General features: G+C 36.0%; 1 protein-coding gene across 1 annotated transcript; it reads left to right on the forward strand.

The window, feature by feature from the left end:
• On the forward strand, nt 1-27,874 carry LOC128551456 (uncharacterized). The gene is made up of 3 exons (XM_053532315.1): nt 1-184; nt 6,153-6,271; nt 24,937-27,874. The coding sequence occupies exons 1-3, from the start codon at nt 169-171 to the stop codon at nt 25,162-25,164; spliced, it is 363 nt and encodes a 120-aa protein (XP_053388290.1). The 5' UTR covers nt 1-168; the 3' UTR covers nt 25,165-27,874.
• Nucleotides 27,875-27,921: the final 47 nt, after the last annotated feature.

Raw genomic sequence — 27,921 nt, forward strand, 5'->3', positions numbered from 1 at the left:
CTGCTCTACAAAGGATATCAGATTGTTATAGGATTCACCCTCTTTACTGAACTCTTAGTTGCCGTGAAAGTAAGCCTCAAAATCGAATGCTGTGTTAAAACCTTCTTCATCCCTTGCTGTGCTCGGGTTTGGGAAAGCTGCGTTTGTTGTGGAAATTGTTGGTACGTTATGGCTGGAATCAGTGGTGAGTAATTTGTAATTCAGAAATTCAGTTTCTTTTTAAACCTTGTTGCCTTTTGATATTTAAAAAGATGAACAAAAAGCAACAGCTGTCGGAGGTTAGCAACGCTGGAATATTCAAAAGCATTGTCATTTAAAAAGATAAAGTCACTATAAAGGTCCGGTATAAGATTTATATTCTCCCGAATACACGCCAGATGTTGTCAAATACATATGCCTTTGTAGTGTGAGCAGGATTTTTATTGTTGTATTCAGTGACCTAATTATTGACTGATCTTGACCCATATACGAAACTGACCTCTAAGTTTCGGTATATGGAATGAAATGTATTGCATACACAAGGTTGTGTGTTAATTCAGACTTAAGTGCTGTGTGGCGGCCGTAAAAAGTCGCCCCGACTTCATCTCAGTGATGTTATATTTCCTGGTCCTTCGGGATCATTGATTTCAACTCATTTAGATTTGAAAATTGAATACTGCTTAAGCCAGTGCTAGGGGACGTGGGCAGTGTTGCATTTTTTATTACTGCTCATGAACAGACACAAATAAACCGAGTCTGCAATTTTCACTGTTTGCATTGTTCTCGGTGCTTCCGAGGGATCTACTTTCCGGATTATATTTACTTCACAACAGCGGGTGTTAAGTGCTGTTTGGCGGCCGTAAAAAGTCGCCCGACTTCATCTCATTGTTGTTATATTTTCTGGTCACTGTTTGCATTGTTCTCGGTGCTTCCAAGGGATCTACTTTTTGGATTATATTTACTTAGTTGTTCATCAGAAATGACTGAGTTTCAAACTTGGCTCAGATGTTATTAATATCATTATTCTGATAAACGTCTAATCAGGAATGTGGGCATTATATGATACCTTTAAGTTAAATGATGAGGAAGGACGAAGATTTACAATGAATGAAACACAACAAACATCATTTTATCCCGCATAGGGGCGTGAAACTAAGTTTAAAAGAGAGAAGAAAATTATAACCAAGTGTTATATGTTGACGATTACGTTGGGTATTGTTGTTGTTGTTGTTTTCTTCACCTCCTCCTTAGGAGAACAGCTTATGAATACGCAGCAATGACTATTGACTAAACAGTTCACTGTTATAAACACCTTTACCACTATATACAGTCATATATTGATCAACTGGTATTTTGGAAGGACAAACAGTCAATGTTGTGCAAACGGCCACCTCTCAAGAAAGACCATTTTTCTGATATTGCTGAAGGTCAGCCTGTAAGAAACCTACATTGAGATAATAGAACAAGGATACTGTAATATGCAAGTCACCTTGGTTTAAAGGCCAGTTTTTTTTGTCTTATTGTTAGATGACATTTGTTAAAAGTTTGACTATAATTATGTAAATCAAACATTAAACACAGAAATACTTAACTTAAAAAAATAATCAAAGTATAAAACTAAAAATATAAGACACTGTTTATGGATGTTTGTTCCAGACTATACTGTGTAATAAGATTGATGTTGATTACCGAAAGAGGAATTGGCATAGCCATGCCTACATAAAGAGGCAAATTTCTATAATGAAATTATAATGCAGGTCAAAAATTGATAAAATGTTGGTTGAGAAATCGGCAAAAAGACATTTTCAAAGCTAAAAGCTTTTGAATAGGAAATTTTGTATAATACTGCAGATGTAGTTTGACACGCATAATCATTATTAGGTTATTTTCAGATAACCTATTATTTTACTTAAATGTATAAAATTATCAATCATTCCATGGTCCCAATGTTGTAAATAAATTATAATAGAAATCAAATAATTACACCTTGTTAAATCCTACGCGTATTGCCCAGGTCTGACACAAGAACAAGTCATACAATATTACAGTATTTGACAACCAATTCACAGTGAGATTAATATGTTCTTTCTTTCTAATTTTGATGATTACAGCTTTTTCAATGGCTAATAGGTAACTAAATTATATGTATTATATTTCAGAAGACCTTAAACAACAATCTCAAAAAAAAAAATCCAATCAAGATTTCAGTGTAATACTTGGTTTTAGATGTCATTGAGATATATCAACTATCACGCTATATTTTTGATACATTTTATGATTCAATATTGTTGGTACAATGTCTATCCAGTCTTAGTATCCAATGCCAATGTTAAAGCCTGAAATGTTCATACATTCGCACTTCGCCATTGTGATCTCGCGCTTCGCCATCGTGATTTCGCGTTTCGTGCTTCTCTATCCACAGACAGTTGGAAGTCAACACCCCTCCCCTCTCCGCCCTGCCAAATATCAGCCAATATTTACAGTCTTTTAAAACACACTGAGCACATATCTCAAACATTGAATATGTTTTGTTACAAATTCAGCATGTTTTAACAAGAGGGCCATGATGGCCCTATACATCGCTCACCAGAGTTGATCTGGCCTACTGACCTAGGTTTTGACCCCACATGACCAAGAGTTGAACTTGACCTAAAGAACATCAAGACAAACATTCTGACTAAATTTCATAAAGGTTTGGTTACAACTGTGGCCTCTAGAGTGTTCACAAGCTTTTCCTTTGATTTGACAGGTGACCTAGGTTTTGACCCCACATGACACAGATTCGAACTTGGCCTATAGATTATCAAAGCAAACATTCGGACTAAATCCCATGAGTTTCCAACTTAAATTGTGGTCTCTAGAGTGTTGAAAAGAATTTCCTTTGATCTAGCCTAGTGACCTAGTTTTTGACCCCACATAACCCAGATTCATACTTGACCTAGAAATGATTAAGACAAACATTCTGACCCAGTTTCATAAAGATTGAGTCACAAATGTGGCCTCTGAAGTGTTCACAAGCTTTTCCTTTGATTTGACCAGGTGACCTAGTTTTTGACCCCACATGGCCCAGGTTGAAATTTAACCTAGAAATCATCAAGCCTAACTTTCTGACTAAGTTTTAAAAATATTTGGTCACAACTGTGGCCTCTAGAATGTTAACAAGCTTTTCAACTGATCTGACCTACTAACCTTGTTTTTGACCCAACATGACCCAGATTCAAATTTGACTTAGTGATCATCAATACTAACATACTGATCAAGTTTCATAAATATTGGGACACAAATGTGGTCTCTAGAGTGTTCAAAAGCTATTTCTTTGATCTGATCTACTGACCTAGTTTTTAATTCCACATGACCCAGATTCGAACCTGACCTAGAGATTATCAAGACAAACGTTCTGACAAAGTTTCATAAAGATTAGGTCACAAATGTGGTCGCTAGAGTGTTCATAAGCTTTTCCTTTGATCTGAACTACTGACCTAGATTTTGACCCCACATGACCCAGTTTCAAATCTGACCTAGAGATCATCAAGACTAACGATCTGACCATGTTTCATAAAGATTGGGTCAAAAATGTGGTCTCTAGAGTGTTCATAAGCTTTTCCTTTGATCTGACCTACTGATCTAGTTTTTGACCCACATGACCCAGTTTCGAACCTGAACTAGAGATCATCAAGACTAACATTCTGACCAAATTTCATAAAGATTAGGTCAGAAATGTGGTCTCTAGAGTGTTCACATGCTTTTCCTTTGATCTGACCTACTGACCTAGTTTTTGACCCACATGACCCAATTTCGAACTTGACCTAGAAATCATCAAGACTAACTTTCTGACCATGTTTCATAAAGATTGGGTCAAACATGTGGTCTCTAGAGTGTTCATAAGCTTTTCCATTGATCTGACCTACTGACCTAGTTTTTGACCCCACATGACCCAGTTTTAAACCTGACCTAGAGATTGTCAATACAAACATTCTGAACAAGTTTCATAAAGAACGGGTTAAAAATGTGGTCTCTAGAGTATTCACAATCTTTTCCTTTGATCTGACCTGACCTAGTTTTTGACTCCACATGACCCAGTTTCAAACTTGATCTAGAGATCATCAAGACTAACGTTTGACTAAATTTCATAAAGATTGGGTCACAAATGTGGTCTCTAGAGTGTTCACAAGCTTTTCCTTTGATCTGACCTACTGGCCTAGTTTTTGACCCCACATGACCCAGTTTTAAACCTGACCTAGAGATTGTCAAGTCAAACATTCTGACTGAGTTTCATAAAGATTGGGTCAAAATGTGGTCTCTAGAGTGTTCACAATGCAAATGACGACGGACGACGGGCGGCGCACGCCGGACAATGACCGGTCACAATAGCTCACCTTGAGCACTTTGTGCTCTGGTGAGCTAAAAAATACGATTTATTATCAATGCAAATGAAAAAGTATGGTAGTTTTCAAAACATGCTGAATTTGTAACAAAACATATATTCAATGTTTGAGATATGTGTTCAGTGTGTTTTAAAAGACTATAAATATTGGCTGATATTTGGCAGGCGGGGAGAGGGTTGACATCCAAGTGTCTGTGTCTCCATCATGAGCAGGCGATACGCGAAGCGCGGGATCACGATGGCTAAGCCCGAGATCACGATGACGAAGCGTAAAATCGAGAATTGTCGTAATTTTTTTTTTTGTTTCGTCATCGTGATCTTGCGCTTTGCCATCGTGATTTCGCGCTTCACCAAACCCTCACATCTGCAGGCGATACGCATGTGATCTCAGCTCGAAATCACGATTGCGGAGCGCGAAATTGTAAAGTTTCGCGATCTCACGCTTCGCCACTGTTATGTCGCGTTTTACATATCGCTAGAGAAAGCGATGCATGAAGCGCGAGGTCTGGATGGCGAAACCGCAAATTAATTTAAAGGTATAAGAAACATTTTGCAGAATACTGGTTAGTAGAAAAAAGTTAAGGGAAATACCATTCACGAAGTTGATGTAATGAAGACGTCGCTGACCTTTGCCGGTATCAGTTTCAGATTTGGTACATTTGTATCAGTATCATAAGACTAAGCATGTCTTTAATGACTAGTCTAGTATTCAATTTGGAGTTATGGCAAATTCCTTGTTACAACTATCGTCTATATACCTACAGACATATCTCTTGGATGATTTGGCCAATCATAATGATATTTTATAAATGTGTCACAAATTACCATTTGTTTTGAATTAATACTTGCACATACTTGTATATAACATGGATCACTTAACCACATTTGCTCGTGCAATATTACGCACAAACCTAGTAAAATGAAATATTTTATATAAAAAAATAACAATGAATATTTTCGTGCAATGTTTTTGTTTCAAATACACGCTCAGATGCACCATTTGCAGTTCTCACATCAGTAAATAATCAAGGGGAGGATACCCCGATCCCAAACTCCCATTACCTCTGCCTACTATAAAAAATGCCCTAGCTACGTGCCTGACCGTCAGGAGTTATATCTCAGACATGGTTTTGGAAGCTTGCATAGAGGCCGTGGTTTGAGCTTTGTAATTTGTGGATGCTTGGGTTAACAAAACAGTTAAAAATGTATTTTCTGTTCCGGTTTCAGAATCTATGATTTTTCCTTTCAAATATCAATAAAATGAACTAGTCCTAATATATAATATTTCTATATAAGTGCCATCGTAAAATGTATGAAAGTGACAATCATTTGATTATATACATTTATTTCTGTTCTATTCTGTTTTAGTATCATTCATATTTCACTTTTGATTGTACATGTAGGTTTGTTTTTAATTTCAGAAGGCCACGTTTGATATAAGATGTATATAACGGCTAAACTTGATATATTTATTAATGTGTTACCATCTTTAAATAAAGATATTGTTACTTACTACTTCTACTACTACTACTATCCACTGATATGTACATTCTTGTTGATAAGAACGCAGTCGCCCATACAGTACTCTACATGGAAAAATTGGGTTGTGTAAGTGTATGACTGAGCATATGTATACAGTTATATTTAAGAATGCAATAACAACATGGAAGTTACAAACAGACACACATATACATGGAATTACTAAAACAAGTCAGAAATTTAAATGAAACTGACACATTTTCCATTGTTAACATTTTCTTGTAGATGATATTTTACATTTTGATTTCAGTTGCTCTCAATTTACTTGGGATTATATCAGTGTGTAGGGCAGTTCCATTTAGTGATATGATAGACTATATCATCGGATTCAGACTAGCATTCGGAAATCTGCTGTTAGGTTTTATCAAGGTAAGAATACTAAAAATAATTAGATATTTTTGATTTTTTAGGGAGATTGTTTCATACATTAACACAATATCCGCTTTCTGGAGACGCTACCCGACCTGTGATTTTTAGGGATGGCATACATTAACAAAATATTTGTTTTCGGGAGATACTACCAGACCTGTGGTTTTAAGGGAGATTGTATCATACATTTACAGAATATCCGCTTTCTGGCGATACTACCCGACATGTGATATTTAGGGATATTGTATGTATCATACATTAACAAAATATCCGCTTTCTGGAGATGCTACCCGACCTGTGATATTTTAAGTGAGATTGTATCATACGTTGACACAATATCCGCTTTCTGGAGATGCTTCCCGACCTGTAATATTTCTAAGTGAAAATGTATCATATATTGACACAATATCCGCTTTTTGGAGATGCTTCCCGACCTGTGATTTTTAGGGAGATTGTATGTATCATACATTAACACCAAATCCGGATAATGAAATACGTGTGGTAGTCAAGTTAAACCATCTGGATTTATTAAAGTTTATGCAATAAATTTATATACATAATGTATTTTGCTAGAATTGTGAACTGTGTTGCTAGAGAATCGGCTAAATGGTGTTTGAAAATGTTGTGTTGTTTTGATGCAATGAACATTTTCTTCATAGACAAAGAAAACAAACGAATAATTTTTGGGATTAATTTGGATTCTTTTGTGGTGAGATATTTGTGAACACAAAGTAGCACTCCTTAACGGGTACGTTCATGTATTGTACTGCAACTTTTATACGGAAAGCAATACGGACTATATAGACGTTGTTGATAATAGGCGATAATAGCTAATCGAGATTGTATTTCAGTCCCGAGTAGCCTCAATGTTCAAGATGAGGTGACGATCCTAGGCGAACTTGAGCCTGTTCAACTGGATGACAATACGAGTGTGAAGGTACCGTTTACGACATACACAGAGACTTATGACGACGATAAATAATCAAGATCGTTGGGGATGATATAAAATTGTCGGGGATTATATGTTTTTATTGGAGTATAATAGGTTAATAACTTGGTATACAGATCTTCCCGAGGGTATGTCTAACACTCGGACACTTCGGGAATTTTCGTCATCTGAGACTGATCTTGGTGGACTGCGACAGATGTGCTTTGCAAGCTGACATGTTTCACTTTAAACAGACATTGCATGCTACAGAGAAACAGAAATTAGCAGATGACGTTAATACAACCGACTGTTGCTGTCATTAAAGGAGATTTGAATTTGTGTAGAAGATACATCTCAAACAACGTGTTACGTGTTAAGTCCCAAGCGTCAAATATAATCCAAGAGTTGCACTTTGTAGAAACAACAATTGAGAAAAGCGTTTCATTTCTCAAATGGCATGTATGTCAACAAATATGTTTAGTCACCAATATTTGGAAGAGGAAAACCAAATTTCTCGAGTAACTCGTTCGAATGTTTCGCAGTCTGTTGCCCCTTTTAAATCGGAAAGTAGCGTCACGTTGCTAGCAACGACAGCATATCACGTCACTGATGTACATAATAACGTTGCACAACGTGTTGTGCCTACACAATGTTACTACAGTGGGTCAAAAACTTTATCAGATACCAGAGTTAATCCCGGTTAGTCTGGAAATAACTTTATCACTGACCCAAAAGATAGAAAATCTAATAGGTAAGGGTAGATTTCTCGGAAGCACAGAGCACCTAAAACACAGCCTCAGGGCCACGCATTAGCAAAGTAGGCCCACAACAAAAAGAAGATGTAATGGAAAAATATTACAGACGGGTTGCTTCAAACATCTAACAAGTACATATTCCACTTTTTCTATTTACTTTATGTGAAATATAAATACAGGGTGAGGAAGTGGTAAAATGGTGTGTGTGGTGGAAGTAGAGAGGAATTTGAAGAGAAAAGAAGGACAAGGATGAAAATACAAAGGGAATGCTACGTTCCTTCAGTCACACTACAACGTAAGCGCAGACACTCGTATACCACAATCAAACACACAACCATACCCAACTAAATAACATTAAAAACAATAGGGCACCGTCTTAGACTGAAAAATTGTTGAAAAAGACGTTAAACCCGAACACACACATAATTAGACTGACAAAAAAAAATTGTGTACCTTCTTAGGATTCCTTCAGCCCGAATAAAGGGGAGACACGAAAACTAACTCAAAGTAAAGGGGGAGGGATGCAAAAAGTAGCGCAAATGCAAGGGGATAGGGGTGGGGGGGGGGGGGGGGCAATAGGGGAAGTAAGGAGGAAAAAGACACATACAACAAACAAGAAAACATACACAACAGACAATACAAGACAGACAGAAAACCAGTGGAAAATAGGGGCACCGCATTGGAACGGTCAGTAACCTATATGAAGGAAACTGGGGGTTTAAACGCGTTTAGGGCATGCCAACCTAGCACTTACCCTATTTTCAACAAGTTAGACAACACAATGTATATAAAATCCACGCTGAGAAGGCTCTAACATTAGCGCAAAAATTACAAATTAATAAAGTAAAGCATAAAATTAAGGTAAATCTAAGGTATAATTACACCAGTATACTCAACAACTTGTCTGAAGTCAAAGCACCAAGAGCCTAACTTTTAAGAGCATGACAAAGAAAAAACTGCAAGACAAAAATCAACTTCCTTCGTAGGATTTAGGAGAAAAGCATCATGGAGTCTTACACTTTATTAGTCATCGCACCATCAAACAGGAAAGCGTAGCGATTAACTGTAGATAAACTTTTTAACACATTTTACAAATATTTGATTAAAATAAGGACTATGTTTAATTTTCCGAATTTTATAAACTACATCTCCATAATATTCCGAGTGTGGAAGTCATAGTTTTAAAAGTGTTTTAGGTTCGTATTGTATTTTTCTAACAATTCCGACGATCTGTAGTAAAATTTACTGAAAGCTTTTCGTAGCTTATGATAACGGTAACCCTGTTGTAACAATTTGTTGGTGATATGAAGATTTCTGTCACTAAAGTCTTCTATCTTTGAGCAAGCTCTTGCAAAACGAATAAGTTGTGAAATATAGACTCCGTATGATGTTGCTCGAGGGACATCTCCATCAAGGTGGGGAAAAAAACAAAGACAAATATCAAACAGGGAATGTCACGTACTAAAAACGCAGCCTCCCCAAAATGAAACCTACAGCACGCAGACGTGCACACCTTAAACATACACACACATACACATACACGCGCTCACACAAAGCCAACACATGAGGACAAAACGAACAAAGGAACACAGTGGGGCACCGCCTTGGAACGGTCAGTGGCAAAAACACCACTGAGGAGCTTAAAAACAAAGAAAAATATCAAACAGGAAATGCCACGCACCAAAAGCGCAGCCTCCTCAAAACGAACCCCCCAGCACGCAAACGCGTGCACCACACACACACACAGGACAAAACTTAAACCCGTTTATGGTGCGCACCCAACCTCACTCTTACCCCCACAATGTTGAAGTTGACAATTTCAAAATTAAAATCTCCCTTTTATCATATATTTTCGTTTCTAGATTATTATTTACAATTGTTAAATTTAAATCCAGAAATGACTATTCTAAATTTGAAGAATTAGCCTTGTTTGATTCCCTGTTTGATATTTGTCTTTGTTTTTTTTTTTGTTAAGCTGTAACTCTTTTGGGTAAATATGTTTCACCATTTCTGAAAAATATTGCTTGTCCATATTTAAGATATTATCAAGATACCTTGAGGTTCCATTAAAAGCTTCTATAATTTCAAATTGTGTCTCAGTGGATAAGCTAAGCATGAAATCTCGTTCATAATAGTATAAGAATAAATCAGCAATGAGTGGGGTGCAGTTGGTTCCCATCGGGATACCAATTACTTGTCTGTAAGTTTTATTGCCAAATTTGATAAATATGTTATCTAGTAGAAACCTTAGAGCTTCACAAACCTGATCACAACTCCCTAGGTTATATCTCTTAAATGCATTGTTAGAAAAGAATTGCAAGCTAGATTAACGTTTTCTCTTCCAAATGTTTTCTCAATTAAAGCTACTAGCTTGTCCTTAATAAGATTATGTGATAAATTAGTATAAAGAGTAGAAAAATTGTAAGTACTTATATTCGAACATTTGAAGTGTTTGTTTTTAAGCATTTTTGATAACATCTCCAGAGTTCTTTATGTACCAAAACAGATTAACGCCCGAGTTCTCATATACCTTGGAGCAATACTTCTGTACGTGGTCTTTTATTGCAAAAGTAGAAAAATGTTTTTTTTTGTAGTGCATAAGGTTGAATTTGCGATGAATCGAGCTTTATATGGAGTTTTGTGAAGTTTAGGAATCGAATAAAGAGTACGAAGCTTCATCTGACTGTCGTCAAGTGCGACATTAAAATTCATACATTGATTTACATGACTTTTACAATACTTTTCACATCTTGTTGTGATATCTGGTAAGTTTTTGTATGTTTCAGTTCGTTTTGTAATATTTCTGTGAAATAAATACGTCATATAATAATATTATTATTAGAAACTTTGTCTGCAGGAGTAAAAACAAAATTCATGTGTACCTTGGATAAAGATTTCTTTAAACTTTGAAGTGAAAACTTTAGGAGGTAATAAGGAAGGGTTTGGTTCATATAATTCAACTCGAGTTTTTATGATTTTGAATAAATTCTTTTTCAATTCAATGAGAGCGTTCTGATCTGCATTTTCTTTCCGACACAATTTTTAATATAGTCATCAATAGACTGAGTTATTTCAGACAGACATTTTTCTAATAGACGAGGGAATTCTATATTTTGGACCTTTGATGGAAATGTTTCTGATTCTTTTATCATTAAAAAATTTAAAATTACTAGTTATGATATGACCAACTTGTTGGTTACAGTATTTAGATTCTTTACAGTTACAACTATCTGGAACATTAAGCTGATGTCTAAATCCGAGACAATTTGATTGTAATTAAATATAACGTTTCTAACTGGTTTATTATATTTATAAGATATAATAGGTGTTTCTGTATTCTTGAAATATTTAGGAATAGAGTTAACTACAGACTGGTCTCTTAAAATACTAGAAAAATCAATAAATTAGATTCCTTTATTTATGAAAGATAATTTTAGAAAATTTCGTTTATGATCGGATTCAGAATCAATATGAGGTCTTAAGAAAATGCTGTGTATAGTTTTGAATCAATAAAGCAGTGTCGTAAAATGGATGTGTACGCATATAGATATTATCATGATCAATTTGCCTCAACGAAGAAACAGATAGATATGGAGGTTAAACATGATAACATAGCATGTCTACCAGAACGTTTTAGTATCATATGGCAATCAGCAACAGTCATTCTTTTGCGAAGTTTACGTTTGATATTCCCATTTCGTCGAACACCATGAGAACGAGTTCTGCGACTTCTTGGGGAATAGATAGAGAATATATCAATTCCAGAATCTTTTGAAATATTTCCCTTTTGATAAATGTTATCATTTAAACCTAAAGGAAAGGGTGTTTGTAGAAATTTAGTCCATTTAAGTTCAGAGACATGTTTGAGCTTTGTTTTGAAGCCAGAAGTTATATTGACCTCATACTTTCATTGTTCAACAGCTTGAACAGAAACATCTTTAACCAAATGTCCAGTTTTACGAAAATGGTTGTATAAGAAGTTTGAAATTTATTATTATTGCGAATTTTGTAACAGTGTTCCCGAAATCTTGTTTTGAAAGGTCGTTTCGTTTGCCCAACATACTGTATACCACAAATATTGGCATTTCATGTAAGAACATAAATAACATCAGAGGAATTCAAGAAATGTCTGCCTAGAATGGCACTTAGAGACTGAATGAAACCTTACGTGTTCAGTAGAATATGTTTTTATGTTGTATTTTCTAAGAATAGGTGATTTAATTGTTGAAATCAATACTTTTAAATTATTGTTGTAAAGTGGGGTGTTTTTTATGGTTCTCCTAGAATTATCTGAATGTAAAGGTAAATGACCACCGGTCGCCATATTATAGCTAGTAGATACGGAGGTTAAGTATCTACTGGACACCTTAGATATCACACAATCAGTATTTTTCTTTGTATAAGTATTTATTTTCATAAATCTGCTCATTTTGTTTGAAATGGAAGAGCCATTATGCATCCAGTGAAATTGGAAATCAATGGGAATTAACCCTTTGTTAAAATCAAACAAGAATTCTGCGTTTTTGGAGCGTGGCTTTTGATTTCAACTCATTTAGATTTGAAGATTGAATACTGCTTAAGCCGGTGCTAGGGGGCGTGGGCAGTGTTGCATTTTCCATTACTGCTCATGAACAGACTCAATCAAACCGAGTCTGCAATTTTCACTGTTTGCCTTGTTTTCGGTGCTTCCGATGGATCTACTTTTCAGATTTTATTTTCCTGTTGGATATTCTTCCCTGTGTTTTTCTGGTTGAAAAACATTTTCTTGATAACATGAAAACAAAATACCAAAATCAAGTAAAAGAGTAGAAATAATTATAAGGTGTAGAAAGAGCCAGAATGAGACAAAAATAATGTTAAAAGGTGCCAAAACGATTTACAGAGTTTATTTAATTAAAAAATTGTTGTTTTCTAAAGAATGGGAGACACAATTGTATTTCAGTGTGTCTCATCACAATTATATTTCAGCGTGTCTCCCATTCTTTAAACCGAAGCAAATTCATAACTTGATGGCTTCTGTCTTCTGGCCTGTTTCGTCGGGCCCTTAAGGGTGTTTCTCTTGTTGCTCTGTCTTCTGAAAAGGCATTGAGTACATACGTTTTTGGTTCTAAAGGTTTGCTTTTTATATTTTTATACACGAGCATTTTTGTGTTTTACATGCCATGCCTTTTTGTTTCAATTACGTGTGTTAGAGATTCACCTGGAGGGGATTACTTTTATTTACACTGTCCCGTGTCTTTGGAACATGGTGGGGGTAAGAGTGAGGTGGGGTGCGCACCATAAACCGGTTTAAGCTCCCAAGTGGTTTTTGCCACTGACCGTTCCAAGGCGGTGCCCCACTGTGTTCCTTTGTTTGTTCGTTTTGTCCTCTTGTGTAGGCTTTGTGTGTGTGTGTATGTGTGTGTGTGCCTTTGTTTGTTCGTTTTGTCCTCGTGTGTTGGCTTTGTGTGTGTGTGTGTGTTTGTGGTGTGCGCGTCTGCGTGCTGTGGGTTTCGTTTTGGGGAGGCTGCGATTTTGGTGTTTGATTTTTGTCTTTGTTTTGATAACTTTACTAAATAGACTCGTATATGACGTAATAGTCTATCTAGTTCGATACAGAAATTAATGTATGCATATATACTCTAGGGCACCGCCTTGTAAGGTTAATGATAATTAAGTCATAGGAGAAATGTACAGAATCATTTAGTAAATATAACTTAATAGTAATAGTCCTTATATAAAATTCTAATAATGGAATCTATTTTAACCAGACTAATTGTGAAATTGATCCAACGGGAAACACTATAAACCCGTAGACGGTTCAGAAAAGTACAACCTAAATCTCAACCCCTACAAATAGATGAAATATGAGACAGGACTCTCTGAATAAAAAACATAAATATCCGGTCAATGCATAATCTTCAACATGGCTACTTTAAAATTGGTAGATAATAGAAGCAAAGCGCCCAGATGTAATTACCTTCGATTTCCAGTAAGCGTGGAAAGTAAAAAAAAACAGAATCAAAACGTTGAAAAGGCGTTAAACCATAAGTCACCAGTCGTGCAAATTAATGCTCAATGATTCCAAGGAATCAGTATATCTATAACAACACTGAGACATAGTACGGGGAAACCTTTACAGCTATCACACGGCACTAAATGTCTGCTGTTGTGACTACAAAAGATAATATGTAAGGGTAGATTTCTCGGAAGCACAGAGCACCTAAAACACAGCCTCAGAGCCACGCATTAGCAAAGTAGGCCCACAACAAAAAGAAGCTGTAATGGAAAAAATATTACAGACGGATTGCTTCAAACATCTAACAAGTACATATTACTTTATGTGAAATATAGATAGAGGGTGAGGAAGTGGTAAAATGGTGGTGGGGAGGAATTTGAAGAAGAAAGAAGAACATGATAGAAATGTTGTTCCATACAAAATAAACGATAACAGAATTGTTGGTGTTCAAATCAAATGCCACAAAACCAATTTCTACTTTCAATACAAGTTAATTCATTTCACCGAACTCTGCAGAGAATATATAGGAAAGTTATATGATATCTGGAACACATACTCGCAGTTTTGTACTGTTGTCTATGTAGGTTCTTTTAACTCGAAATATGAACTTAATAGTATGCGCTCAAGAGACATATATGGCATGTCAAACGTTGCTAAATTATATATGTATGTTATTATTATTGTATGTTTGTTATTGTTATTCAATGTCTTGTCATTCATATTCTAAGTCTTACCATTGTTATTCTATATCGTTATTCTTATTGTATCTTTGATATTGTTATTCAATGTCGTGTCATTCATATTCTAAGTCTTACCACTGTTATTCTATATGTCGTTATTCTTATTGTATGTTCGATATTCTTATGGTAAACGTCATTATTGTTATTCTATATTTCGTTATTCTTATTGTATCTTTGATATTGTTATTCAATGTCTGTCATTCATATTCTAAGTATTACCATTGTTATTGTATATGTCGTTATTCTTATTGTATGTTCGATATTCTTACGGTAAAAGTTATCATTGTTGTTCAGTATCTGACGATTCTATTTACAAAACGTGCCATTCTTATTCTATGTTGTGCGATTGTATTTGTATAGCGTCGCTGTGCTATTTATATCGCGGGAAATCGCACATACAATACGAATATCAACCTTACAAAAACAATAATGAATATACAACAACAATAACGTCTTTTACAATAAGAATATCGAACATACAATAAGTATAACGACATATAGAAAAACAATGGTAACACTTAGAATATGAATGACATGACATTGAATAACAATATCAAAGATACAATAAGAATAACGAAATATAGAATAACAATAATGACTTTTACCATAAGAATATCGAACATACAATAAAAATAACGACATATACAATAACAATGGTAAGAGTTAGAATATGAATGACACGACATTGAATAACAATATCAAAGATACAATCACAATAACGAAACATAGAATAACAATAATGACTTTTACCATAACAATATCGAACATACCACAAGAATAACGACATATACAATAACAATAGCAAATTTTAGAATATGAATGACAAACATACAAAAATCATAACATACATATATGATTCAGCAACGTTTGACATGCCATAGACTTATACGTGTATCAGTTTTAACAGATACAAATGTAACCCCAATCAATGTCAAAGGAAATTGTAGAGGTGCACAAAGTTCATATGTATCCTATGATGGTAAATATCATTCAATGATAGACTTCATTTCTATACCATTTGAAATTGTTGATTGTGTGTATAACTGTGAAATTCCGGATGATGATTGTCTAAATTTATCAAGTTACAGATCTTTCTTATGTAATTTTATTTTTCCCTGTTATACAAACTATGATATGTCTATTGAAAATGGTGTTAATCATATCAACTGGGGTAAATGTACAGATGAAAACTTCATCATGTATAATAATTTACTGTTCTCTGACAATGATTAAATGCAATTAGCATATTACGATTTATTAGGTGCAACATCCACAAACAATGCTTATTCGATTTTAATAGACAAAGTGTTGAATCATGCGAATGAATATTTGCCAAAGAAACGACGCCTTGAAAATTTAACGCTTTACTGGAATAAGGACTTAAACAGTGCCTACAATCGGATAAAAGAATTAAGGCAGGAGTGGTGACAACGTGGCGTGAATGACAGTTTTTGCGTGGTATACAATGACGCTAAACGTGATTTTCGACGAATGCATAGACGTTTTGTTAATGAGTATTTAATTAAATTGAATAATGAAAATGATTAAGCTGTAGAAGTGGACTCCTGTAAGTTTTGGAAAATGGTATATAATCGCAAGAAAAGGGAATACCAGTATACAGCTCTCAGCGCTGGCATCAACTTTGATGGATCTATTGTTAGAGGCCATGCTAAGATAACTCAGGGCTGGCCTGATTACTTTAAGAAATTGTCTTCAAAAAGTGATGATAAGTCGTATGATTACAACTTTGAAAATGTGATAACACAAACTTTTTAGACTTCATTGGACACTTTACAACCGGACGATTAAGTAGTTGTGTTACCAGAAACTGTCAAAACCGCTGTTAATCTGTATTCCAAATGCAAATCTAGTGGATACGATATGATGCAGTACGAAATCTTATTTACGCTAGAGATGTATAAGCACCTGTGTTAGCGAACTTATTCACATGTATGTTATGACGTGCGCATATTTCCAAGAAAGATGTAAATGTGACTTTGCATAAAGGTGAGAAAAAAAAACAACGAATAGACAATCCAGATAACTATCGTGCAATAACCCTGTCGTTCGTTATTCTAAAGAAGACGAGTTATGGCCATCTCGGTATAAAAACTGATTCATCTCTTACAACCAAATACATATTTGAAGATGTTTGCAACATACTGAGGGGAACCTATCTGAGTATTCTTAACAGCGGGATCAGTCTTAGGGATTAAACCCGATTACTTGAAGGACATTATACTTGGCCAACGTCATACCCAATGCCCATTACGGATGTTAATTATGGACCTCGCTCTCAGCTTCCGACCTTAACTGTTTGGAAAGGTCTCATTGATTTTGTTAAAAAAAGAAGAAAAAAGCATTGAATCTTTTCCTGCTGGGAATTCAACTACTTTTGCAATGTCAACCCTAATTGTTACCAACAGAGTCCGGAACTTGTGCATTGTATTAGATGATTGTCTTACTGAATGCATTTTCCCTTTAAAAGGAGCATGGAAACGAAAATTTCAAGAACTAGGAATTTAAAAACCCTGGGATGTGCTTCTGTCAGAAGTTCCATCATCATGAACACTTGTTGCAGAGATAAGCCCTGCAAGTTATGGATTGTTGCCAGTAATAAGCCTAGATTACTCCCCCGTTGTTAGAAACTTCTTACTTTAATATCCCGCCATGTGTCAATGTGTCAAGCAAATACATCACAAAATGCCCCAAATTCGACTGTGCTACGAATGATTTCATGCTTCATAAACTGTTTTCCACGATTGTCATAAAATGTTATGGAGTTTTGTTCTTCAAAGTAAGGGACTTGATGCTTTATACAGTTGACACCATTAGAGCAATGTGACTTTTTGTTACAAATGGCTGTTGAAATGGAAGAATATAAACTCGAGTTTCCGAAATTTGCAATTACAATTGATAAAATTTGTTAACTTGCATGCTTACAGTGTTTTGGTGAATACTTATTATTATCAGCATTTAATACACGGTGCATATCCATTTGGGCGGACTCTTTGCGAACTCTGCTATATCGGCGGTTTCTTTGCGTCGGCACCGTTGATTCTTTGCTATAAACAATGTCCAGGTCAGTAGAGCAGGCGAAAAATCGAGCTGCCATTCATGATCATAGGTATATTGCTCAAAAGTATACTATGTATTGTAGTGTTTCCTTTTTAATTATCAGCGGGGGACTTCGTGGTCGAGTGGTTAGGGTCGTTGACTTCAAATCACTTGCCCTTCATCGATGTGGATTCAAGCCTCACTCGGGGCGTTGAATTCTTCATGTGAGGAAGCCATCCGACTGGTTTACGGAAGGTCGTTGGTTCTACCCAGGTGCCCGCTCGTGATGAAATAATGCACGGAGGGGCATCTGAGGTCTTCCTCCACCACTAAAGCCGGAAAGTCGTCATATGACCTATCATGTGTTGGTGCGACATTAAATCCAACAAAAAAAAATATCAGCCGTTTTGCTTGAAAACTTGATGAAATTAGTTGATGGAGTACTGACATGGAAAACTAGCCCGAGCTTTTCCACAGTCTTTAACGAGTTTTTGCTTTGATATCAGACTTATCAGGCACACTATTTGTATTCATTTTTCAATATTCTTCCAAAAAAATACTGACAAATAGGCCGAAATGTAAATGGAATTATTCAAAACCCCTTACTTTCGGTTTTGTCGGGGAACCGTCGGTCTCTCTGCACACCAGTTTTGATGCACAGGTGGACTCTGCATTACGCACAGGCAGACTCTATGCTAATGACTATTTGGATACATTATAGCTTAATTAATTTTGTGCGTAGATCTGTCTTTTTAGCTCACCTGAGCACGAAGTGCTCAAAGGTGAGCTTTTGTGATCGCCTTGTGTCCGTCGTCGTCCGTCATCTGTCGTCCGCCGTCGTCGTCGTCGTCAACAATTTGAATGTTAACACTCTAGAGGTCACAATTTTGAGCCAATCTTAATGAAACTTGGTCAGAATGTTACCCTCAATAAAATATTGGACGAGTTCGATATTGGGTCATATGGGGTCCAAAACTAGGTCACCAGGTCAAATCAAAGGAAAAGCTTGTTAACACTCTAGAAGTCACAATTTTGGCCCAATTTTAATGAAACTTGGTCTGAATGTCAATAAAGTATTGGACGAGTTCGATGTTACCCTCAATAAAATCTTGGACAAGTTCGATATTGGGTCATATGTGGTCCAAAACTAGGTCACCAGGTCAAATCAAAGGAAAAGCTTGTTAACACTCTTGAGGTCACAATTTTGGCCCAATCTTAATGAAACTTGGTCTGAATGTCAATAAAGTATTGGACGAGTTCGATATTGGGTCATATGAGGTCAAAAACTAGGTCACCAGGTCAAATCAAAGGAAAAGCTTGTTAATACTCCAGAGGTCAAATTTTTAGCCCAATATTAATGAAACTTTGTTATAATGTTAACCTTAATAAAATCTTGGACGAGTTCGACATTAGGTCATCTGAGTTTAAAAACTAGGTCAACAGGTCAAATCAAATGAAAAGCTTGTTAACACTCTAGAGGTCACAATTTTGAGCCAATCTTAAAAAAACTTGGTCAGGTTGTTACCCTCAATAAAGTTTTGGAGGAGTCCTATATTGGGTCATCTTGGGTCAAAAACTAGGTCACCAGGTCAAATTAAAGGAAAAGCTTTTTAATACTGCAGAGGCCACATTTATGAATGTATCTTCATGAAACTTGGTCTGAATGCTAATCTTGATGATCTCAAGGTCCAGTTTGAATCTGGGTCATGTAGAATCGAAAAGTAGGTCACCAGGTCAAAGGAAAAGCTAGTTTACACTGTAGAGGCCTCATTTATGACCATATCTTAATGAAACTTGGTCAGTATATTAATCTTGAGACTATATAAGTCAAGTTTAAATCTGGGTCAGGTGGAGTCAAAACTAGGTCACTAGGTCAAATCAAAGGAAAAGCTTGTTTACACTCTAGAGGCCACATTTATGATTGTATCTTCATGAAGCTTAGTCAGAATGTTAATCTTGATGATCTTTAGTTCAAGTTCGAATCTGGGTCATTTCGGGTCAAAAACTAGGTATTTAGATATTTACAGGCAGTATATAATTCATGCATATATGGTTATGTAAGTCCATGATAGGTGACACTAGGTGACAAAATTGTTCTGAAAAATCCTTGTTGGGGTTGACACGATTTCTCGGAAGCACAGAGCACCTAAAACACAGCCTTAGAGTCACATATTTGTTAAGTAGGCCCACAACAAAAAGAAGCTGTAACGGAAAAATATTATAGACGGGTTGCTTTAAAAATCCAACAAATACATTTTAATTTTATGCAAAATATAGAAAACGCGGGAGGAAGTGGTAGGGGGTTGAAAGAGAAAGTGGAATACGGATGAATAATCAAAAGGGAATGCTACGTTCCTGAATCACATTATCCTACAACGTAAACCACAGCAACGCGGACACACATGTACAAAAGACACACCAACGCACGCACGCACGCACACACACACACACACACACACACACACACTATTATCTTACATAGAAAAACAGACAAGTAAGATATAACAACATTGTAAGGCACGCCCAAGACACACAGACGCACAAGTGCACAAACGCATACACATAAGCAGGAAAAAACAACAAGCGGGCACCGCCTTTGGATTCCGGCAGCCAAAATTAAAGTGGATACGATAACTTACTCATAGTGAAAGGAGAGGGGATGCCAAAGCAAGGGAGCGAAAATGCAAGGGGAAAGGATGGGGGACGATAGGGGGAGTGAGGAGAAAGAGAAAAGAAACGCTAACAACAAAGACAACATACACAACACAAAAGACAGAAAACTTTGGAATGGTCAGTAACCTATATAAAGGAAACTGGGGGTTTAAACGCGTTTAAGGCATGCCAACCTCGCACTTACCCTGTTTTCAACAAGTTAGACAACACAATGTAAATAAAATCATTCGCCGTTGAGAAACGCTCTAACATTAGTAAAAAAAATAACAGATCATATTAAGTAAAACATAAAACTGTGGTAAATATGGTATAATTACACCAATGTACTGAACAACTTGTTTGAAGTCAGAGCTCCAAGAGCCTAACTTTAAAGTGCACGACTAAGAAACTTGCAAGATAAAATTCCACTCCCTCCCTCTGTTTTTGTAGGATTTGGGAGAAAAGCATCAAGGAGTCTTACACTTTGTTAGTCATTGCACTATCAAATAAGAAAGCTTAGCGATTAAATGTAGATGGGTCAATCACCAAACATGCACTGTGCTTCATGATTTTCGCATCGTATTCTCTTTTGATAAAGTTTTTAACACATTTTACAAATGTCTGATAAAAAAAAATCTATGTTTTATTTTCCGAATTTTATAAACTGCATCTCCATATTTTTTCCGGGTATGTAAGACCATTTTTTAAAAGTGTTTTAAGGTTAGTATTATTAGCCATGAGAAAACCAACATAGTGGGTTTGCGACCAGCATGGACCCAGACCAGCCTGCGCTTCCGCGCAGTCTGGTGAGGATCAATGCTGTTCGCTTTCAAAGCCTAACACAATTGAGAAACTGTTAGCGAACAGCATGGATCCACACCAGACTGCGCGAATGCGCAGGCTGGTCTGGATCCATGCTGGTCGCAAACCCACTATGTTGGTTTTCTCATGGCACGGCTCATATGTCTTTAACAGTTCGGACGATCTGTAGTAAAATTTACTGAAAGCTTTCCGTAGCTTATCATAACGCTGTGGTGATATGAATATTTCAATTATAAATATCCTCTAACTTTAAGCAAGCTCTTGTAAAACGAATAAGTTGTGAAATATAGACACCGTATGATGTTGCTCGAGGGACATCTCCATCAAGGTGGCGGAAGTTGAGAATCGTCTTTTTTATCATATATTTTCGTTTCTAGATCATTATTCACAATTGTTAAATTGAAGTTCAAAACTGATGCTTCTGAATCTGAGGTAATAGCCTTGTTAAGCTGTAACTCTTTTGGGTAAATGTTTTCTACTATTTTTGAAAAGGATAGGTTATCCATATTCAAAATATCATCAAGATACCTCGAGGTTCCATTAAAAGCTTCAATAATTTCAAATTGTGTCTCGGTGGGCAATCTAACCATGAAATCAAATGCTTTCTCAATTAAAGCTACCAGGATTTCTTTAATAGGACTATATGGTAAATTACTATAAGGAATAAAAATGTCATAAGTACTTATAGTCGAACATTTGGAGTGTTCGTTTATTAGCTATTGGATAACATCTCCTGAATTCTTGATGGACCGAAACAGATTATCCCCTGAATTCTCATATACCTGGGAGCAATACTTCTGTACGTGGTCTTTTATTGCAGTGACACAAGAAGCCAAAAGTAGATAAATGTTTTTGTTATGCATAAGGTTAAAGCAATGAATCGTGCTTTATATGGAGTTTTGTGTAGTTTAACGAAATATTTTCAACATTGTTGATTCTCGAAAAAAATTTTGTCAAACAAATGAACACCTACTTCCACCAAAACCCAAGTTTACTTTAAGACATTAGAAAAGGGAAATCCAAAAATTTCATTCTAAGTATGTCTTAGCCTTTTTTACAGATTTTATTAGTTCCAGCAGACAATGCGGCCAACAATATTATCATCATTTGACGCCTACATTATATTAATGTTTTACAAAACGAATTAAATAACACTAAAGCTTATCCATAGAATCCTTCTGTTGAAAATAATTTGGTCATTGATCACATCACTGAAGTTTCTAATCCAAATTTGAAAGTTCGTATAGACGATCAACAGATTTAATTTCCAACCATGTACTGGATTCCTTAATTGCGTAAACAACCATATAAAGCTCGCTTCATCGCTAATTCAAGCTCTAGTACCACTACAAAAATTTCAAAACTATTAACATCATGTCTAACTGCTGTGAAAGCCCACGTGAAAAGATACTGCGATAAAGTGTACAAAAAAAAAACTGGTAAACACTTACTTTGCTCGATTAAAAACCTTGGCGAAATCCTGGATAAGTTTAAAATTAATAATTACAAGGTACGAGGTCTCTTCAAAAATAACGTAGACTTTTTCTCTAGCTTTTATATACTTTAATAAAAGGAAACAAGAAATATACCATCATGATTTGCAGTCTTTCTACTAACTGCACTGCAATTTTGACGTGATTATGATCATGCATTCAGGAATTACGCATCCTCAAAAACAGTCACTTACACGGACCCGGCGCACGGCGATCATATTTCAACGACGTTAACGACGTCGTGCCTTCATTGTGATGCTTTCATTAAGTTTGCATTAATTCATATTGATAATTTTTTTTTATAAATTTTCATGAGCAATACTTAAGTCAAAACAAGTTGTTTGGTTAGAATACTTAATATGTATGAACACTTACGACACGCGTCTCACACAGGGTACTCAACGTGAGTACTTGGCCTTCATCTACGGCGTCATACATTGGCGTTTACGTCCATTCGCAGTCTTTCCGTTTTCTCCCTCGATCTCCGCTGTTTTTAAGCAATTCTGGACCATTTGAGAATCGTTTATACCACTTTAAGGTGAAAACACAGATGACTGAACATTGTTGTTGCGTCTGCTTCGTTGATTTATGATTTGAAGTTGCTGTTCGCCATAACTAAGCAACTGTCTTATCATCCATGTGAGCCGATGATGACATTACATGCATTATAAACAGTAATACTCACTTAGTTCAAACGTTCTTTTCTTCCGTCTCCCACGTCGGAATGACGCCATACTTTAGGTACATGTCGCACTGAAGTGTTGCTGCACTTTGGGATTTTTTTGGGCAAAAAGTCTACTTTTAGCTGCGAACATTAGCGATCGAATTCAAATCGCGACATATCAAACACGACTGCGCCGGTTATGCGTAGCCATGGTAATAAAAACGTTCGACGCACTTCGCCAATCAGCAAAAATGTTACAAAAATACATGACCAAATTACAGAGAGATTCCGAATTACAACGATATATTTCACATTATTATTTACACAATAAGCAACATTTGACAGCAAAAGTCTACGTTATGTTTGAACAACCCTCGTATCTGCAGTCAGTACATACGAGTTTTCTACTTTGTATACCACTTTACTACAAAATTTGATAAATGACAAACTAATTGCCCTAATTCAAAAAGACTTTTGGCAGAGAGAATGCTACATTTCTCGCTTGCAATTTTGATAAAACATTTTTACTAGCATTATATAATGTGGACCTGTGACGAAGTTTGTAAAACCCTTTCCTTTTTACTGAACAACATTTACATCAGGTTTGGGAATGCAGTTTTTTCCCCATGGGAACAAATTGTGCACCCCTTGTCGCAGATTTGTATTTATATTGTTATGAAAGAGACTTTGTTGAGCCTTCCTCCAGATACGCAGGCAGATATTATAACTGCATTTAATTATACATCACGCTATCTGGATGATATTCTTAATATGGATAATCCGTTTTTTGGTCAATTGGTGGATACCATTTATCCTAGGGAGCTCCAGTTAATTATGTCTCCCACCACACAGTGGTGTGGGAGACATATTGATTTACTCCAGTGTGTGTGTCTGTGTGTCTGTCACAAAGCTTGTCCGCATTCTAAATCAAACATTTCTCGCCCGATTTTCACCAAACTTCAACATAATGTGTCTGCTAATAAGTGCTCGGCCAAGTTCGATAACTAGCCAAATCGGCCTAGGCACTTCGGAATTATGGCCCTTGATTTTCCAAAAACACTCAGATTTCTTGCGCAGTTTTACCCCTACTACTAGTAGTATTTTATAACGGTTTTAGATGCCTACGAATTGCTTTGTCTGTAAATATGTTATATATTGTTGTAAATATTTTATACTCTCCGATGTAGGAGGTTATAAAAGTTATTAAAAGTTATTATTACCAATTTATTTGAATACTGAAATGTGTTTGTTATTTCAGTCTGCTTAATTTATGAAAACTTCTTTAACACAACTCTGTGCTTTTCAGTATTTTTTTCAATTAAAAATATATTGCATATTTCACATGTTTCTGATATTTAACAATAACAGAACATCTCCAAGATATACTATGTGTCACTATGTGATGAATATTTGCTTTACCATATTCCAATACACACCACCCTGCAGGGCGGCTTCTAATAAATAGTAATTTGAATATTGAATATAGCAGTGTGTTAATGAATTCATAGCAATTTGTTAATGAATTTATATCAATCGTGTCCTGTTTTATGTTCCAGCTTACAGTTTGGACGTCTTATTCAATATACAGGCGAAGTTGTTGTCCAGATTCGGCATATTACCTTGGTTCAAGTCGAAGATTATCAGATACATATATCAAAACTACAAGAGTAACAACAGAAGTGACAAGAAGGAGAAGAGCAGATGGTACAATTATTAGCGAAAATAGACGGGAAGTAGGCAGAGAAGACCTTGGTACCAGAAAAGTAGACATTTCCTGTGTTTAAAGTTAACTTTGTTGAAATGAGATCGAACTATTTGTACATATGTAGCCTTACTGTAAACATTTACGACCTTGAGAACACTCAAGTGCCAGAGGTAGCAAATGTAATGTTGGCGCAACATTGCCGGAGTCGTTTAGTGAATGTTCTCACGTTTACATATCTGAACCAAAGCTCTGAATGAGACTCCACATAAATGTTATAAGACAAGGGAATTATGTTGCTTCTTCTCGCATAAACATTTGTATTTTAATAAAACCTGCCTTTTTTGTAACGCTTCGAATTCTGTTCCACGCAATTATTCAGAACATGCGTGGACATGTGACTACAGTATTTAATGTACTACCAGGCCCTGATTTAACGAAAATACTTAACTTTGTTAATTGACTTAAATACGTTAATTTGCTTAAGAAAAGTAAAAACTTAAACAACGTAACACTCTTAAGCCAATTTAATGACTTAAGTATAATAACTTAACTTATTACATATTCGGGAAATCGGGACCAAATATCCTGATATATATAATATGCTTTAAAAACAACAAAAACATTTTAGCTTATCCACATATCTAATATGCTTTAAAAACAACAAAACATTTCAGCTAATACATAAGATTATTTTATTTCAATGTTTTATAATATCAATGTCACCTATGAATTATAAATATTATATTGTGAAATACGAAGCAAACATTATCTGCAAAAATTTGCCGATTTCAAATATTGAAACTATTGTTACGAATAGGATGGCACGTGATTTGTACAAAACAGTTATAAAACAATGACGATATTACGCATAATTGCTTTTTTTTCACACACGTGCATTTTTCCAAGACATTTGATTACATGAAAATGAGATTTCAAATAGATAAGTCTAAAGTTCAGAAAAACTGAGTTTTTTTATACAAAATCAAAAATATACGTTGATTTGATATCTTTGTAAAAATGAGAACCGTTGCAATGATATGTCGCTGTTATTGGTTTTATAGATCTGCCTGTACGTTTGTATATGAAAATACAGACAAATCCTATATATTCTCTGCTTTTATCAGGGTAATCTTCCATGGCAATGACATCATATGGTCCCCAGGAATCAGAGGGCGTTTTTGTTTCCTCCAGTAACTGGAAATATCAATGAAAGGCAAAATCAGATTCTTAGAAGAGGATGAAAAATACGGGCTTTCAGTAATTTTAACTGGGTCCCGGGCGTTATTTCAAGCGTGACCGGGTACATATGTAGAACAGCCGATCTTCGGCAAGATATAATAGTGGCGAATTCGACCTCAATCACTCGAAGCGACTCAAACCAACAGCTTTAAGGGAAGATTCGCCGTCCTTGAACACTCGGATTCAATTAAGAACCGATGACAGATATATAAGAACCTAAATGTAACGTTGATTGAATTCGTCCAGGAAATGTTATAGATATTTTCTTTCTTTCTTTAATATCTTTTTAAGTGATGGACTTCATAATTTCTAAAGAGTGTCCAGTCAGTAGGAAAATGGTGTCCACAAAGTACTATCAAGAAAATAATGTCTAAACAATAACATTTTGTAAATTAAATCGGGATAGTCATCATAGGTCAAATCATTAACAATAATAACAGCAAATTTTTTCCTAGTTACCTTTTTCGTGGATCTTCCTGTTTTAATCAAATTGAGCACAAGGACGACAACAATAGGTGAGATAACGCCAGCCTACTGAACAAAAGACTGAATCAATACTACCTGTCATAACAGACACATGAATTCCGTTTAAAATATTGTTTAGGTTTTACTTGATTTACAAATCTTCAATACGTTCAAGGTCCCCTTGATTGTAAAGATTAATATACCTTGCTTAACACCAGGTACGTCCGCCGCCATTTTGTTATACGCCCACAGGGGGCGTATTATGGTATGAGGCCGGTTTCCATCCGTTCGTCCGTCCGTTAGTGCTATTTCTTGTCCGCTCTGTAACCACTTTAAGGGTTTCGAAGAAACCTGAAACAAATGTTCACCACATCAAGACGACGTGCATAGCGCATGTTTTGGACGGCTCGCTTCAAGACCAAGATTATACTTAGGGGCCGAATGTCATATAATTACTTTTGTGTCCGCTCTGTAATTCTTGAACTGCCTGAAGGATTTTGAAGAAACTTGGCACAAATAATCCCCACATCAAAACGACAAGCAGAACCAGAATTCATGTCTCGGATGGCTACCTTTAAGGACAAGGTCACACTTAGGGGTCAAAGGTCATGTGACTTTGTTTCATGTCCGCTTTATAACTCTTGGAACTGCTTGGAGAATTTTAAAGAAACTTGGCACAAATATACACCACATTGAGACGACGTGCAGAGCGCACCCGAGTTAACCTAACTATTAATATTTCAAGATACATTTGGGCGTATATTGCTCCGCATCGCGGTGCTCTTGTTTTAAAGTTTTTAACAAAGCGATAAATGCATTATAAATATGTGTCTAATAAATTCTTTTTGTTGGATTTTACGTCGCACCGACACATGATAGGTCATATGGCGACTTTCCAGCTTTAATGGTGGAGGAAGACCCCAGGTGCCCCTCCGTGCATTATTTCATCACGAGCGGGCACCTGGGTAGGACCACCGACCTTCCGTAAGCCAGCTGGATGGCTTCCTCACATGTAGAATTCAACGCCACGAGAGAGGCTCGAACCCACATCGATGTGGGGCAAGTGATTTGAAGTCAGCGACCATGGCCACGGAGGCCCCTGTCTAATATCTAAGGTCTATATTTTTATACA

Source organism: Mercenaria mercenaria, unplaced genomic scaffold, assembly GCF_021730395.1.
Source record: "Mercenaria mercenaria strain notata unplaced genomic scaffold, MADL_Memer_1 contig_1102, whole genome shotgun sequence".
Lineage (NCBI taxonomy): Eukaryota > Metazoa > Mollusca > Bivalvia > Venerida > Veneridae > Mercenaria > Mercenaria mercenaria.